The sequence below is a fragment of the Rissa tridactyla genome, chromosome 8, assembly GCF_028500815.1.
Source record: "Rissa tridactyla isolate bRisTri1 chromosome 8, bRisTri1.patW.cur.20221130, whole genome shotgun sequence".
NCBI classification, from domain to species: domain Eukaryota; kingdom Metazoa; phylum Chordata; class Aves; order Charadriiformes; family Laridae; genus Rissa; species Rissa tridactyla.
The window spans coordinates 52,247,331-52,260,299 of record NC_071473.1 but is presented as its reverse complement, the minus strand read 5'-3'; the positions used below and the strand labels follow the sequence as shown (position 1 = coordinate 52,260,299).

The following is a 12,969-nucleotide window of genomic DNA, read 5'->3' as shown; positions in this document are numbered from 1 at the left end:
GCTTAATAAACAATGATTTTACAGGAGAAAAATGAAAGCTCCCCCTCTATTCACTTATCAAACTACTGCATATGCATCACCAACACACACAACCAGTTTCCTCAGAACTCGACATCTGACAGATCATCAGGAAAACAGAGCTAATCTATCCGTACCCATCAACGTCGTATCATAGGTGACTGCCAGATACTTAAGAAGCTATCCAAAAGAAATGTCACAACTCTTTTTCAAGACACTACAAAAGAAATGTTCCAAATAAAATAAAGCAAATGCACGTACAAGTAAATGAGCCAAAGAACTTAATAAAAAGAGATTGATTAAAATGAGGACCAGAATGTTCAAAAAAGACTGAGAGAGAGAGGTGCCAAAGGCGCATTAAATGGATTCAATGGCTTTGGGTTTTAAATGCTTTTGGACTCCTCAGCAATTTTTAGCCAAAAATGATAATTCAAGTTAGAATCAAAATTCTGATGTCACTTAGGAAAAAGAAGGTTGAAATTTCTCCCTTGTAAAGGAGCGCTGCTCCATTTACAAAGGAGAAACATCAGCTTATGCTGATGGAAAATCTTGCCTACAGAATTTTAAAACTGAGCACTACAATATCCACCATTATTTTAAAACCCTACCCCATTAAAATCTGCCTTCAATTATTTGGTGCAATGTTCCCGTAGAGTGTATTACCTTATCTGTTTGTACCTATGTTTACAACACCAGCTGGACTGTTTTAGACGTCTCAACTTAGCCTTCGTTCCTGCTTTGTCACCCAAGTGGTTCTTTCATAACTAATAAACTAGTACTCGACATATTACCAGTTTCTTCAAAATATAATTTCATGAGTTCTATATTTAAAAACTTTAATTAGAAGCATAATAAACAGCAAGATAACAGTTCATTTTCCCCCTTGCATTTAATGTTAGTTTCAGTATAATTTTGCATTGTATAAATATGTATTTTAATAAGAATAAAAAAAATTTTCTAATGACGTCTTTAAACATCTCATCGTTTAAAATTCATGACTACATTTGTTTCTTTTCAAATGTTATTTGAGAGTTTTTCAGCATACTTGGCAGATTAGATCTAGCAGCAGGGACAAACTGCAGCCATCCATAGGAGAATATACCTTTATGTGGGTGCTTTGGGGATAGAACATCTATAGCTGTAAGGCAAAAAATGCCATCATAAATTTGGATGGCATTTACAAAGCCCTCTAAAAAGTCTTTGCATATGATTATAGCTGAGGTATGATATTTTTGCAAGTAAAAGACCCAGAATAGATTTATGTTTCAACTATATCTTCCTGAGATGCATATGGATGCTAAATTGCAAGTGATACTAAAGGGAATTTTAGTAACTGAAGAGGATGGAGTCAAATTTCCCGATTTTTTAATTTATTTTATTTTCTCAAAAATCATTTACTCATTATTTGCGTGTCATCAAAAGATCATTGGCTATTCCGGCCAATGATGGTTGCTAAACACCAAAGGCATGAGATGGAGATGGGTAAATATGCAGATTTTTTTGACCTGTGACCTCAGTTACTGCATGTAACTGATGATGACAAGACTAAGTTTGGTGTTAATGTTGGTTTTGAAGACTTAATCAGTATACACTGCCATTGAACATATGTTTTAATTAATAAAAGAGCTGCAGTCAGGATTGAAAATAGCTCAGGTAATTTACCATGTACTGTAAAGTCACCTGATTTCTGCACAATTTGAGGTGAAGAGTTTATAAATTATTCCAAAGAAAGAAAGAGTTGCAAACTGAATTCATGTGCATCGTACCAAACTGAAATGGATTTGTAATTTGACAGGTCAAGAGTGTACTCATGGAACTGTTATGTATTGCTATCCAGTGGTTCGTGGTATTTTTACCATATGACTGCCTAGGTTTGACAGTCACGGGACTGAGCAGTCATCTCATTTCTCCGTAACACAAAAAATAATTTGTAGCTGACCTACAGCTGCTGTGCCCTCTTACTGGAAAGCATCCATTGCCGGTTGCACGCCGGCGAGCACCCGCTGGAATGGCACCGCGGACCTGCCACTGGCAGCTCCCAGGCAGCAGAGACTTAACCCTCTTTCCAAGAGATGGGCTCTCAGGCAGGTGATATCAGATAGGTGAAATCAGCCTCGTTTTTCTGCATTCCCAATGGCTTCAGGATGGCGAGAGGAACAAAGAATCCCCCCCGGGAAAAAAAAAAAAAAAATGTTCCCATTGCAGAGAAGGCAGAGCACAGCAGTTTGGCTTTGGCTTCATTTCCAGGGGAGCCGTGTACGACCGTGCCGCCTGCAGGTCCGCTTGGGTGATCTGCCCAACACCTCTCTCATCTACCCAGCAATTTAAAACACATCCGACAGAGAGGCAGAGGGCTCGCAGGGCAAAAGTCCCGGCAAGTTTCATGAAATCAGGCGCGGGAAGGGCAGAGGTAACAAATAAGCGCTCCCTCCAGTACTGTCACTCGGCACGAACTCTCTTCTTACTAGCCAGCGGAGAACCCCCACGAGAGGGACACCTGGTACATCCCCCCACCCAACACAAAATGTCTATGCACCGAGAACAAGAGCATTGGCATTGTTTGAATAAGCACACCCACCATGTAGTGCTCCGCGGTGTTCGGGGTTTCTTAGATATCCTAATTTTATAAAAGAAAGTAAAAGAAGAAAAAAAGAAACAAGGTGAGAGAGAACACTATCATATTTTGTAGCAAGCAGGATACTGTGTGAAATCTTGGCCCAGTGAAGTGATAAAGGGGAAGCTTTCAGTTTGCTTAAGGGAAAACTTACGAGCAAATAGTAAAATTACCAAAATACCACATTGCAGAAAATGGGTGCATTTAGGTTCAATTAAGCTGTAAAAAAGGAAAATGGCACTTTAGCTTACAAAAACGAAGGCAGCCATCAGAAGTAACTTTACAAGATTTGTATGCATGAGGATGCTGCTTCACTGGACCAAGAAAGCTACAGTATGGGACAGGATTTTTTTCTTTTATTAGACACTTTGCTAGATAGCTTTGTCGAACCTCAGAAACTGCTGCTCTGGCATTATGAAATAATCCTACGTAACTTGATCTCATGAGCTTAGGAACACAGAAAAATAGCCATGCCAAATCAGATTACAGGGATCCACCTAGCCCAGTATCCTCCCTGACAGTGGTAACTAATGGATGCCTAGAAAAGAGTAAAAGACCAGGGAAAGCATACAGTGATAATTCTCCAAAATACTCTCCCAGCCTCCAATGATTTGCGATTCAAGGACTTCTAGGACAAAGTTGGTATCACGGTATTGAAGATACTCGAATCCAAATGCACAGATTTACACCCCCCCCTCCTCCCCTTTTTTTTTTTTTTTGGATTTCTACCCCCATGAGATTTCTACTCGTCACACAAAAAAGGTTTCACAGTTTGGTGCTGGCAAGTCCAGTGTTCTTGCCACTAACTCTGAATGAGCTAACAGCTTTCAAGCCCAATGATGTTATGTGTATAAGAGCATCCAACACTTTTTCCTACATAAAAAAGTGACATGTGTGCTGAGGTGCTCTAAGTGTATATACTTTGGGAGATTTCATATATATATATATATTTTTTTTTTAAAAAGCAAGAATCTGGCTGTAAATTGATATTAACATTTTTTCAGTATATGTGTAAAACACATGTTTCAGAAGAATAGAAGAGAGAAACTGTCACTCACTGGGAAGCTTTAGAGCTATCTGGCTCCCTGGGAAACTGCATGCAACTATTCTGGTGTCCAAGGGTTTGACCAGTGAGTTTCCTCTTCCTGCAAAGAATGAATGCAGAAGTAACAGAGAGTCTGAGGGGGAAGATTTTTAGCAAATGGCTAAAGATACTCCTATTCTGCCCACTGCAGCAGGTAGGAAGCAGGTGGTGGTGGAAGAAAAAGGGTGGGAAAGGAGAAACGCCTACCTTCCCCTGCCAGGGCAGGAGGCTAACCTAGGAGAGACTCGCACAGCTCAGCCCTCTGAAATCCCTTTGTGATGCTGCATCGATATGCAACGATGCCGACAGGTCATCACAGTCCCAGCACTGCCACACAATGTCAGGACGTTCTGCTCTGATTGTCTGGGGTCTTGCTGTGACTCCCTTTCAGGATGGAGCATGGCTCACCGGCGCTTGGTGATTGAAACTTAGCACACCGGGGTGGCGTAGCTTCATTAGCGCTGCTACCAGTAACACAAAAATCCCGTGTGCCCAGACAAGAACAGTGACTTCTTTAGCATCACGCTAATTTTACGATCCACTTTTCAGGGGAGTTTTTCTGAACTTTTAATTTTCTAATCGAATCGGTGCCTACCTGTGAAATTTGGACGTCATTTATAAAAAGAATCATTAACAGTAGGGGTGTAAAAAAAAAAAGCTTATCCTTTCGTTTTTGATGGCATATTGACTTTGTAAGAGTCTAAAGGCAGGAGTGATATATTAGGGAGTCCCTGTAACTTTACTTAAAGCAAAAATTAGAAAGTGATCGAAAAGTTTTATAGAGGAGAGCAGAAATATAATTTTAAGCCTCTTAAAATTGCCTGAACTGTGAAATCAAGTAATGAACACTAGAAAAGGATCTGTCAGCTGGAATCAAAGCTTAGACTAGTCAGCATTTTCTTCCTAAACCTTATTATGGCAAAGATTTTTCATCTCTGCACTCTCTTCATCCCAACAAATAAACCGGCTTGACCTCCACCTGTTACTGGGTGAAGTCCGCTGTCATCTTTGACTAAACCCTATTCTTTCCCTTCAAAGCCCTCTGCACCACTGAGAAGGTGGGAAGACACAGCTGTGCACTGATTCAAGTTGATACCAGCTCATAACCAGACAGCATTTCACAGTACAAATTACAAGCAGTAGAGGAGGGGAAAAAAAAAACTAAAAAAAAAAAATGTAGTGCCAATGAATTCTGGAAGGGGGCAACATTTTTTCATCAATTTAACAATGAGATTTTCATAGAAAGAAGTTCTTTTTTGTGTGATATTATGAACTAGTGTTTGAGGCAAGAAACATTTTGCTTATGCCGTTACAACAAACCTGTGCTAACACCACATAGGAAGAATTGAAGAGCATAATGGAAGCTATTTGTGTTTCTTTTATATTTCATAAGTTGAATGCATTAACTGTTGCAAAGAGGTTCAGCTCCAAATGCGTGTAGGTTTCTAGACTTAGAAACAAGTCACAGCTATATAATGTAACATTGCTAAATAATAAAAAAAAAATATTATGGAACACAGAACAGCAAGATATGTCATGAGGAAAACCGTATAGATATAGCAGTCATTTCTTCAAATATATCATCGTGACAAAACCATGTAAGAAGCTTTCTAATACAAAGACATATCAGAAAAAGCCATTTCATATAAAGTTGGACTTCTCTGGGTGATTAATGCTACGTTCAACAAAGGAGACAGTGTCTGTCTAATTACATTAAATACTTATCTTCTAGGGATTGGCAGGGTGTTTCTGCTCAATGTCACTTTTCATGACAATGTAATGATAGATCCGTTTACTTACCAGTGCCATTAGCAAAAATTGTACTGTTTTCTCAACTGCCCTCATATCACGAAAATATTTGATTAACACACTGTAGCTTATCTAATACTCTAAGCAACATATTCTGCATAGTTTTCTCTCTATTAAAAGAACAAGATTACCGCTTGTGAAATTTTTATTGCACTCACACAAAAATAAATGAATAATGTGTGATATACTTCAAGTATCTTACTAGTTCACAAAACAGGTTTATTTGCTTGAAAATATTAACTTGTACTTAAAATATGAAGATTTTGGGGAAAACAAGCAAGCAAAGTCAGTGCTCTGAGGCACTACTTCCCACCCAGTCTTTAGTTATTATTTCCTTTTCATTTCAGCACATCTTTTGAAACTTTTAATACCTTAGGAAAAAAAAAAAAAAGAAAGAGGCTTTCATTCCTTTGCTGAAAAATAGATATGGCCATCTCCCAAGTCTTTAAAATTCACTGCATCGTGAACTGACTCTTCAGAGTCCTGCTACTGTGCCAACATACAAAGAACAATAAACCTCTGGAAGAATGTACACAGCGAAGGCAGTTTATATAGTAACAAGATAATTTCATAAACCTATATTGAAGAGAAAGGCTGTGATGTAACGTTCTAGCAGTATATATCAGCTACCTGATATTTACTAACAAGGTTAAACTACTATCTGTTTGTCTCAGCAGTCTTCATAATTCACTTTTTAATGGATGGACAGGAAAAGCCAGCAGTGTATGGCACAGATCATTTTAGAAATAGGACAAGACAGCTTACGGCAGTATCTATTTCAAAACACGCTCCATCTTTCCATACGATCGCATCAAAAGTCTATACTTAGCAACTACAATGCTTCAAATCTACTCATAAATCCTTTGAGGGGTAGATTTCTATTTCTAAGTAAAACAGCAAATTGGAAAAAACAAAGAATCCTGAGGAGGAGGTGTCACTGTCAACTGGTACCACGTATAGCGCATCAGTTCTGGTCTTCTTGGTATCTCATGCCTGTGCCGGAGGAGGCCCTTGGGAAGTTTCCTTGGCTGAGGAGTTAGGACATCAACCCCATTTTCTTACAGCTCCTCACGCTGCCGCGAAATGGCAGCAAGAACGAACCAAAACTGACTCGTACGAGGCACAGCTTGACACAGCAACGAAGAATTAACCAAAACCGTCTTTTAAAATCCCGTGCAAGTGACTCTTGCGGCGAGAGGATGACTCCGCAGCCAACTGCCACATATGACTCTCCAAATTAATAATGGATTTAGGATATTCATTCCCTGAGCTGCGAGGGTTCGGGGTGTGTCTGCAATTATCTAGATATAAGTCTGACACACATTATCCTTCTATCAATGTCATTTCCCGTAGTAGCCAACAGATTATCAGCAGCTTTGTGATATTCCAGGTGTCAAAGAAGAATTAAAACCGCAACAATTGCACAAACAAAGGGACAAAAGACGGGATACGTGTTTCTGAGCCCTGCATATCAATTTAATATGTGCAGCTGACAACGATGCAAATGTCCTCGGGAGAGAGGCAGCAAGATCCGTGCCCAAACATACACACACCACCGTCAGCAAGATGGCAGGGAACAGAAGCAGTAGGATTCCCAGCCCAGGACACATGCCTCAGCAGGCAAAGCAACCCAATGAAACAATCCTCTGGTCGGGGAGAATTTTGGAAGCACCTGATATGGAAAAGGGCCCTAAACAAGCCAGATGGTACTTTTAGCTGGCAGCAGAAAGTAGGAGACAGCCAAAAACATTACAGCATTTCCCCAAGAGGCCAGCAAATCGATTTTTAACCATTTTTTTTTAAAGTGACGCTATGAATATAAAAAATAATGTTTCTGTGCATTTTTAAATCGCTAATTTTATGAATAATACACTTAAGAAGGCAACAACTGGAAGAGATGAGAAAGCAATGGATTTTCCCTTTCCCAGGGTGGTTGTATATTTGACATCAGGTTTCTATTCAGTCACTGCCACTGTTTACTCTGCATTAAGTGCCAGGTTTTGTTCAGGGTTTTCCACATAACATTAAAGAGTGAAATCCTGCAAAAGGAGAGAAATAGCACTTTAAAATAACAACGGCACAATAGCCCACAGGACATGGGAGAAATGTTGTTTGCAAGACTGCTTTCACCTCTTAAAACCTGCGCTCCCCAAATTATTGGGTTTCTAGATGATCATATTTTAACAGAGGGCAAACTATTTATTTAATAACTTACAAGTTCCCATTTGGAGAAGGATTTGCATAAGAAATACAGCTGTTTGGGGGATCTTTTAATTTTTAAAATCTTCAAATGGCCAGAATTTGCAATTCCGGCTGGATGACAGGACTCTTTCCAGGAATCATTCTGATGTCAGATGTCGAACCCATCCTTTGACAGCCAGAAGCAGCTCCTTGCGCAGCAGATTAGGTGTGGCCAAGCAGTTTTCACTCAAGGAATGGAAAAGAGATGTAGGTTTTAAGGACTAAAAGAGCAGAGCGAGACAGGAGAGTCATGAAACAAGTGGGAATGGCCACTAGCCTTTGCTTCCAAGAGGCACCTCACACCTAGGATTGGCCAAGCTCAGAGGAAGAGTCGGGATTATGCTTTACTTTCATTTGCCGTTATTTCGGTTAGGAGTAAAGGGAAACCCTACGACAGGGTTAAATCTGGACTACAGCCAAAGTGCTTTCTCCTGTTCGGAGCAAGGTAGTGCATTAGCGTTACTGCATCACAGATAATACTCCGGGAGACAAACGTGGGCTGCTGTAATAAAAGGGGACGTTACACTAAGTACAAAGGAAGTCCATACATTTATATTTTTCAAACCTCATTGACTGTAAATCCTTACTTTTAAAATGAAATGTATTTCCCTCCTATAGGTGGAACCTAAGACTTTGTCTCCAGCCCTTGCTGATATAAAATAGTCCCCTTCTTTTCAAGATTGTGCTCTTGGACACGAGGACTGCAGGTGCCACCTCACTTTGCTGGTTTCTGGGGGTTTGAAGATCTGCACGCATATCCCAGCGAGGCAAATGAAGGCTATGCACAAAACAGTAAAACAGCCTATAATTTTCCAGCTAATTTTAGCAATAGGATCTCTTATGTTATGCTTTTTGGTGTATATCACACTAAAAATAGCAGCAAGCATCGATGTAAGAGAACAGCGGAAAGGATGATCTCACTGGGGCTGCGGGCGGTGCAAGAGCCGTGCGGGGAGCAGAGGTGGAGGAGGCTATGGATTACCTGCTCTCCCTCGAGCAAGACAACAGTGAAATCAGAATAAAACTGTAGCCAGTATACACACTAGATGAAGACACTGCTGTACTTTAAGTTTTTGGGGAGCTGGAAAATGAAAGAAAATTGAGAATATGTAAACAGCATCCCGTATTGAGTGTCCTTATTACGGTCCCCCCAGCGGGGCTGTGCTGTATGGGGTAGCACCGCATTCCTGCCGTAAGCACTGGGGTTATGGGTCAAGGTTACAGACTACCCACTTTGGGTGAACACCGCAGCTGCTATCACAGCACATATACATTCCTGGAGGTATAGGATGGCTCTGCAGCCACGCAGCCAAATTGTTACCTGAGCTAACAGGCTGCCAGACAGATTTCTCTGCTTTCCCATGCTCACTGACTGCTGCGGTCAAAGTGTTGGGGCAGCACTTAACTTGAAAGAAAGTAACCAGGGAATGATTTATTCACTACTGCTGGCAGGAAAAAAAAACCAAACCCACTCTGGAGCGTCAAGCAAAATGATCGGGCAACAGCCAAAAGAAGTGGTTCTTCCTTAAACAGCACCCAGTAAAACTGGAACTTGCTGCCATGGGATGTTGTGGAGGCCAAAATAAAGAATGGGTTAAAAACATCCAAGCACAACTCCGAAACAAAAGTCCACTGAAGGCTGTCAAACACAAAGATGCAAACGGAGCCTCTGGCTCACGAAACCAAGCTGTTTTCTGCCAAAATCCGCAAGGCTCTACTCTGAAAAGCATCACTGGATGCCTGTCCTGCTGTTGTATTCTTTCCTTACGCGTCCACCACCAGCTCTTGTCAGAGACAGCATGCTGGGCTAGGTGAGCCTTCAGTCTAGCTGAAAAAGCCATTTTTTCCACTCTGTGGGCAGATCCACGGTTTTTTGGAGGCTGGAATGTGCTGTACCTGGCAGCTGAGAAACGGGAAAATCGCACTAGGTATCCAGCTCCATGAAATTAAGATCTCAGGATCGCTCCGCGCTTTGTGCAGAACCAGGGGAACATCTAGAGCCAGTGCGGCAGACACAGTGTGGGAAAGGAAGCCAGAAGAAGAGATGTAATACAGTTTGCTTCCTGTTCCCGTTCCTGTACCATCTTCTCTCCGTCCCCTAACACCTCGCATTGCACATTTTGGGTGAAAATGCTTCCTTTAAAATAAAGCCTGTTTTCTCCTCTAAAGCGAAGATCAAAACCTGTGCGCAGAGTACAGTAGCCGCACTGTGTGCTACGCAGTAGAGTGATGGTTGTACTGGGAATGTTAATAAACAGTGCCGAGAGCAGAACTTCTGCATAAAAAAGGGTGTATGTTACATCTCTCCCCCTCTCCCCTGTCTCATGCAATATTTACACAGCTGTGCTTTGTAAAATGTGTAGGGGAGTTTTTTATTATTATTTTTTGGTAATTTATTTACCTAAGATAGCCCAGCATCTGTTTTGTGGTGAGCTTCTTTCACAAAGTTTCACAGTTGCCTTGACTGATGCAAAAGGAGGTCATAGTCCTTACTCAGTGATCCTAAAACCATTTGTTTCAACCACTTAGCCATTCTATTTGGCCAATTCGTGTTCTGTTCTGTGTTTTTGGTTTGTCCTCTGCTTGGAAATGTGCATATCCCCTGGGGAACTGATCTGGCTAGGTGAGTATTTTAGTTATCTGTTTTATAAAATGCAGAAGTGCACAGGAATTTGCAATAATATGCATCATTTACTGGCTCTCAATATGTACTGTATATTGGCTCTGAAAACGACTAATATTTTCCAGCTGCCTCCAAAAAAAAAAAAATAAAAAATTGTTAAAAGCAGTCTTTGCAGTGGGTCCTTTCCCATGACTGCCTACACAGGTGATGAAGACTTTTCCTGTGTCCTGAAGAATTAATAAGCCTGAACATTTCTGTACCAGCAGCATACCACAGGAGATAAAATATTGCTTCTGCTTCCCAAACACATTAGGAAAAAGCATGTCTGCTGATCTCAACTGCTAAGACAGCACATGAAAGGAATGCAGTCCATTTCCTAACCAAGATCTAATCTATACAAGAGTTTATAGATCCAAGTCAACATCCTGAATTGGTCCCAGAAGCAAACAAGAAAACTAGTTCAACTTTTGGAAGACAGGTACAAGACCTTCAATGTGTTTAATCCCATTTTGCGATTAAACAGTCCCATGCCGCACTATCAGATGATCTTCAAGGGTAACTGCATCAGACGAGACCCCTCTAGAGCTCGCAAAGATTCATGTTTGACAGGCTCCAAATCAGCAAGAAATGCACAGCCATATTCAAACGCAAGGTGCTTCTGTCCTTCGGAGCTCACCTCTGAAAGGGCATAGAAAGTGTCTGCCTTGGTCCCAATGCCGAGGAAGCTTATCATTTTCACTTGGTGGCAAAAGCGAAGCACAAACCATATCACGGTCTTTGCTGTATGTGTATATGTTAAACAGAATGGGTGGCAGAATACGGCTCAGCCAGCAAGGACATCTGAAGAACGTTAGATCCATGGACTACCCATACAGCACTCTCATCCCAGAAATCCCGTTGTCATCAGGAAGCATTGCTCCAACCTTTGTCAGGGAATAGTTTCCCATGCACTAAATCTTCCCTATCAATCTGAAAAATGATTCAAATGATCTGTGTGGAGCCAGAAGTAGCTCGGGTGGGTCTCATGGCTGTCACAGCACACAGAAGATCTGCTTTTAACTCGGTCATTAAAGTCAGTTAAAATAGTATGTACGGACGATGCTAGCACCAGGGCAGTGGAAAACGCAGCTTTAATTTGATATCTGAGGTGAAATACTTTCTGCATTTTTTAACTCAGAACTCCTACAGCTCCATACCCACTTTTAAATGATGCTTTTCCTGACATCTGGAATTAGATGCAAGAAGCAGAGCCACAACATTGACTGGCTGACTTCTCCCCGACCATACCAAAGGGATGTTTTCCTCAGGGGATTACAGCAAAGCTGAGGCATGTGCTCTAACATTTGCATGGGATTATTAGTTTTATTAAAAATGGAAAATACAGTTTAGGCTGAATCTCAGGGCCAAGTCTGTTGTGTTGTCCAGTTTCTGGAAAAACAGGAGCCTTTGAGAGGTGTGAAAACATCTAGGACTTTTCAATATGAACTGACTTTTCAATCAGTAGTTCTTTCTCCACCTCTAACTTCCTTCCATGATTTTGAGACGGTAGTGCCAGCAGCATGGCATGTTGTCACAGGTCTCAAGCTACTACGTGAATTGCCAAAGAAAAGCTGCGCTATTGATCCAGTGGTAATTTGCTGTCAAAATGACTCTGTCTGTTACAGCAAATGAGTAGTGTTAATCATTTGACTTGATGAATGCTATTGCGAAAAGACTGACAGTGCTCAAAGCACCACTATTGACCTGCTGCGTTTTTCCTGGCTCGCATTAAGTTCTTGATCTTTGCTGGCCTTGGCCAATTAGAGTTTAAGTTATCCATTAAGGTGCAGTTCTGGAAAAGTTCTGTTTAAAATAAACAACAACTTCTATTGGTGAGTAACTCATCAACTATGCAGCAGTCTGATTCTGATTGCCTGGCAGAGAAACACACACATTTTGTGCTGTATCTGATAAAAGATCTATAATGTGCTAACACAAACCTATCATGTAGCACCTGTGACTAACAGATTGTGATATCAAAGTCTTGATGCCTAAGTGCTCCTGTAAATGCATTAAACTTTTAGCGGCAGGAACTGTAGACTGCCAGTGACAAGGAGCTGATATGGTATTTCAGTAGAAGTTGATAAGTGTTATTGCTCTTAGAAGAAAAGAAAAATCTTATGTTCTTGAAAACCACTGGGCAGCTTGTGTTTTGATGGGATACCGTAATGCAGGGAGCAGGGATAAGGGAACACATGGACTCTATGAAAGTAAAAAGACATTTAAGAAAAGCTCTGTATTCTACGGTAGCTGGAGTTCCTTGAAGTACAGGCTTCCATCTCTACATTCTCCCATCGTACTACATTCTCCCATCATACATTTGGCTTCAGGAATCTACCTCTTCACTTGAAACCAACTTTTTAGGTGGCAGCATGCCCGTGGGGCCATGTTTAAGTCCATGTACCAGTTAATGGAAGCATGAAAGGTAGCACAGGCCCAAGCACACTCTGCTTCTCAGCTGTGGCAGAACAAGGATGTTGGAAGACTCTGTAAGAGCGGGGAGAAATGCGGGAAACTGTGTATAAAGCCTCAGGGATGAGA

The 12,969-nt window shown here is 41.1% G+C and overlaps 1 protein-coding gene across 11 annotated transcripts in view; it reads right to left on the bottom strand.

The window, feature by feature from the left end:
- The window catches only part of NFIA (nuclear factor I A), a 258,402-nt gene that overhangs the window by 60,633 nt on the left and 184,800 nt on the right, over window positions 1–12,969 (bottom strand). For 4 of the 11 annotated variants that reach the window (XM_054211819.1, XM_054211820.1, XM_054211818.1 and 1 more), the window contains 2 exons: window positions 3,691–3,777; window positions 2,597–2,635 (listed from right to left, as the gene is read on the bottom strand). The exons of 6 other annotated variants lie outside the window; for them this stretch is intronic. In XM_054211819.1, coding sequence (XP_054067794.1) covers window positions 2,597–2,635; window positions 3,691–3,777 — 126 coding nt within the window. The remainder of the gene's footprint in view (window positions 1–2,596; window positions 2,636–3,690; window positions 3,778–12,969) is intronic. One more of the 11 variants, XM_054211821.1, reaches the window with a different exon arrangement.